Genomic DNA, 5,250 nt, shown 5'->3' on the forward strand with positions numbered 1-5,250 from the left:
GTAACATCTGTAATGGAAAACAAAATTGTAGCCCCACAAAATTTAAAATGAACTAAATACGAGTGTCTTAAAAATTGGTGACTCGATTTGGAAACAAGCGATTCTAATCGAGTATTGGTTGGACCGTTTTAGATCCGGCTATGAAACGGGATTCAAAAGATTAGCTACAGGTTGATGTCACGATTCAGACTGAAAATGTCATGATTGGGACACTTCTGAAATTTTTTACAAAACAAAGGACTTTTATAAAACAAAGGTTGTTTATGTGGAAAAGGTTTATATAAGGTAACCTTAAAATGTAGAATTAAAGGGGTATCCATTGAAAAAGGTTGTTTATTGTTGAAAAACATTCTAATTGATCTCAATATCGAGATGTATGAATACAAAAAAAAAAAATTTTGAATCCTAAAAAAAGTGCATCTTGCAACATATTATCTAGATCGTCCATTTTTTAAATTTTCATATGTTTATAGATCTACTCGATTTTAACCATTTTTTAGTCTAGAATTTTATAATTAGATATGAAAATAGATTTTGAGATAATCTTAAGTAATTTTTACATCCAAATTATATGTTATGATAAAATTTGGAAGTACGCCTTAATTGGATTGTTTACCTATGTTTTTTCTTTTTTAAAAAGTTATTTTTTGTGATATCTTACTTATCAAATAAAGCGTTTGTGTAAAAATTATTACAAAATGTATTTTTATTTTTTTATAAGGGTAAAATTAAAATTTTTACTAAATGACAAAATATACAAATCAAGTTTCACGACACTAACTTGCCAAATACGATGTATTTTGTAAAACTTTCAAATTTGCCATTACTTAATGATTTAGAGATTTTATTAGAAAATGGATAAATAGAAACTGACTTAAAGATTTTAGAAAATAGATAGATGGCGATATAAAGATTTTCGGGAATATATGAATAAAATTAAGGGTATTTGAGAACTTGTTGGAAACTAGGAAATTGCTTCTCTCATAATTCAAATGGAAAGTAAAATTTTGAGATTAGATGAGTGTTATTAATGGGCCAAGTTTGGGCTCAACATGGGCCCTAAAAATAAGTTTGGGCCCGGGCACAACCCAAATGTGTGATATCCGGCCTTAGACTCAGCTTGAAATGCCAAAACTTCATCAATATTGTCTAATTTTTTGTTTTGAATTCTTAAAACGTTAAACTAAAATATATTCTCCTAACAATGTTTGATTACTTGATCCAAATGCCCAATAGTCAGGCAGTACTTGGGCTCAACATCCTGGCGAGCCCGAGTTACCTCAAGTTGGGTGTCCCACTCAAGGATATTAAAAAAATTCAAAAAAAATATAATAAATACCAAAAAATAAGAAAATTACTTATATATATATATATATATATATATATATATATATATATATATATATATAGAATATTCGGGATCTTGTAAACTTCACAACCCTTCAAATTACAAAGACCGAATATAGTGAGAGTTGTGAAGGGTAAATTTATTAATTTTGTAATCTATTTTTAAAAAAAAGTTACTTTTGTGGGGCAATTTTGAAAATATTGTTACAAGATAAAGGGTACTTTTGTTATCTCCATAAGGGGTAAAATTGAAATTTTAACTAAAAAACAATAACACTCGACAAATAAAGTTTCAATACACTAACCTTCAAAATGTCATTGTACTTTTGTGAAAATTTCAAAATTACCCTTGCTTGATGATAAAATTACCTATTTAAATAACTTTTTAATAAAAAATAATTATTATTTTGATAAATACACCTATCACAACCCTTTCTAACTTGAACCTTTGTATTTTGAAGGGTTGTTAACTCTAGACAAACCTTTATACCTGATCTATCAATTCACTAAGCGGACCCAAAAATCGTTTCACAGATGCATTGATTGGCCCTGAATATTATGTTGTCTTCATTCCAGTAAAAAAATGGCTTCTCAAGTATGGTAATGCCCAAAACTCTTTTAAATTCCACATATTGTTAATATGTCTATTTGAATGCAATGTAAACTTATTGACTAATGCATGCCAACCTTCTTCAAAATCCTCAATGGACTCATGGTTATATAGCTTGTAAAAGTCGGTGTCAAACTCATTATATCTTTTACAAAGGAAGAGGGAAAACCAGCCAGATAATTTTGATAATAAGTGCCATATACAAAATGCATGCTTAGTGTTGGGGAGTTCCTTATAGATTGCTACTTTGTGAGCCAAGTCTTGATCAGTTAGGATTGTTTGTGACATCGTTCCATTCATTAGACCTAAAAATGTCTACAAAATATCATTCTTTAGAAATATTAGAAACATATAAGCATGCTCAAACACACATCATTGGAAGAATTCAAAGCTCAAAATTTGTAGAAGATCACATACCTTCATTGCCCATGAAAAAGATTGAACTCTTTCATCTCGTAATAGAACACACCCAAACAAACAAGTGTCACCATGGTTATTTACACCTACCCAAATGCCGAATGGCATAGAGTAACCATTTGACCGGTAAGTTGTATTGAAAACTACTACATCACCGAAGATCTCATACGCATGAGAACAAGAACCATGAGACCAAACAATATGCTCCAACCTGTTATCTTCCCTTACTGTAAAATCATACTTAATTTGCTTATATTTTGTTAAGAGAATATGAGCATCATTGTCACGGTTCGCATTGTTCGTAGCACATACAAAGTTATACATATCCTTATCTAGAAATGGTAATTCCCCTGGTTTAAGATTTCTCTCTATTTCTAACAACCACATCATATCTCTAACACATATACCAACTTTGGAAAATTGTTGAATATGTAGCTTGTAGCTTTCTGAAATATTACGATAAGCAGGCAAAAATCTAACTTGTGGCTCGAGAACATCATGATTGCGTAAATTAACAAAGGTTACAACACGCCAATAAGAAATATCATAATCCATGACTTTTGCGATACTCATATCCGCTCCACAATTGCATCTCTTTGATGATCGATCTCTTTCTCCTTTATTTGCAAACAATTCTTTGTTTGTCAAATGGCCATCCTTATGGCAAACATAATATCTTCTAGTAGTTCCATTGCCATCACCTTCTTTTCCAATTGTTTGTTGACGACGCAGTGAAAACCCCCATGCCTTGGCAAAACTCTTGTAAAATTCATAAGCACCATCATGACTCGAAAATATTTTTTCATGGTATGGAACTACATCACTAGGAACTCTTTCTAATGGGTTTTCTACAATTGAAACAAAGCCCTCTACAAGCATGGTCTCATTTGGAGGAGTTTCCATATACTTAATGTACCTATAAAAAAGGACTCAAGTTTGATTGTGAGTACCTGCAAAAAAATGACTAAAATAGATAATATTGATACATTAGAGATTTTGGGCTTCTTCATAAAAATTATGATGGCTAAATAAATCAAAACCACAAAGACATCCATTTCACATTTTTTTGCTTGTCTTTTCCTACTTTAACTTTTTTTTTTTTTTTTACTTTACATGCAGCACTTATCTAATGTGGTGAATCACACGGACCTCCATTTTACTTCTTCCTACCATTTAGAAAATACATAAAAATACTTTGGCAATGAGGATGCAATGCATGAAAATCTCTAGGAATTTTGGTACCATAACAGGCCTCTATTAAGAATTTTGTCGAATACTTTGTATATGTGTTGCATCTCAACAAGATTTACAAACAAATCAATAACTGCAGTTCATTGAAACAAGTCAATAATTACAAACAAGCAAAAGAATTTACAAAGAGAATGAAAGTTGTAGGGACAAGAGACTTAACATATAGGGCAATAATATCAAACTCACAACTCATCTTAACTCTCCCATATCTGTTGTGCATATATATTAAAGAGGGATACGATTTTTGTGTGCTTTGAGACACACCTGTTACATTGAGTCGACCTCCCAAAATCCATCATTGATATGGATTTTGGATCATAAATTTTGTGGGTCCATCATCTAGGTCACTGTGATTATAAATTTGAAAGAGAAAGAGTTGCTATAAAAATGGAAACCGGAGATTTTTAAAAACTAAAAAGAAAAGGTGGGTATTTTGCCCAAATTTTACATTAAAAGAAAAAACAAATAGAAAATATATAAAATACTTTGGCAATGGGGATGCAATGCATGAAAATATCTAGGAATTCTGGTATCATGACAGGGCTCGATTAGGAATTTTGTCGAATACTTTGCATATGTGTTGGATCTCAACAAGATTTACAAACAAATCAATAACTGCAATTCATTGAAACAAGTTGATAATTTCAGTAAATAATAACAAACGAGTAAAATTTTGTTTTCTGTCTTTGTATGCATCACTTATGTACATTGGTGAACCATAGCAGTTCATTGAAACACAGACCTCCATTTTACTTCTTCCTACCATTTACTATCAAATTCAACAGTCCCCACGCTTTAATAATCTTCAATGTTTTCTAATTCAAATAAAATCCAGTCAATCCAAGTTTCTAATCACAATTGAAGCTTTCTAGATAAACACGGAGAGACATCATTGAATAATAACTTTAACAGAGGTCCTAAAAGAGAGAGAGAGAGAGAGAGAGAGAGAGAGATAGGTTTTTGACAACTTGGAGAGAGAAACAAACACAGAGAAATAAAAAGAGATTAATGAAAACTTACCTAGAGATCCACCGAATTGTTGCAGAGCTTTTACAAAGCAATGGTGCAATTCAGGAGACAAGCACCCCCTAGCGATGGGGATAGAGTGCAGAGGCTCTACGTTTTTTAAGAGAGAGAGTATGGGGGAGGGCAAGGAAGGAGAGAGAATGGGGAACACAAGGGGCGGGGAGAGAGCAGAGGCTCCTGCTTTTTTTAGGAAAGAGAGTATGGGGGAGGGCAAGGAAGGAGAGAGAATGGGGAAGGCAAGGGGGCGGGAAGAGAGAGCAGAGGCGTATTGGAGAGGGGATAAAGAGCAGAGGCCAAAATTCAAAACTCCCCCGTTTTTTTCTAATTCATTTATGGGTTTTTAGTAAAAGGTCATCAAATAATGCGAGGGTAGTAAATGTAAAAAGGCACTTTACAAGTCCCTCTAACTTGAGTTTACGACTTTTTTTTTTTTTTTTTTTTTTTTTTTGGAGGTTGTTAAGTCTAGATATATATATATATATATATATATAATCAACAGTTGAGATTGAATCTGGACTATCATGGATGTCTAATAGTGTAGGAATTTTATTTTATTCTTTCTATAAATCCAAATAATATGAAATTTTAGAAGTGTGTTT

The 5,250-nt window shown here is 32.1% G+C and overlaps 1 protein-coding gene across 1 annotated transcript; it reads right to left on the reverse strand.

The window, feature by feature from the left end:
• Nucleotides 1–1,831: 1,831 nt before the first annotated feature.
• On the reverse strand, nucleotides 1,832–4,974 carry LOC18432088 (protein FAR1-RELATED SEQUENCE 11). The gene is given in 3 exon segments (XM_006842209.4): nucleotides 1,832–2,272; nucleotides 2,375–3,324; nucleotides 4,646–4,974. Coding segments are annotated over 2 exon segments (1,344 nt in total). The 5' UTR covers nucleotides 3,278–3,324; nucleotides 4,646–4,974.
• Between the last annotated feature and the right edge of the window lie 276 nt (nucleotides 4,975–5,250).

Source organism: Amborella trichopoda, chromosome 13, assembly GCF_054954075.1.
Source record: "Amborella trichopoda isolate Santa Cruz 75 chromosome 13, AtrichopodaSantaCruz75HAP2 v2.0, whole genome shotgun sequence".
Classification (NCBI taxonomy): Eukaryota; Viridiplantae; Streptophyta; class Magnoliopsida; order Amborellales; family Amborellaceae; genus Amborella; species Amborella trichopoda.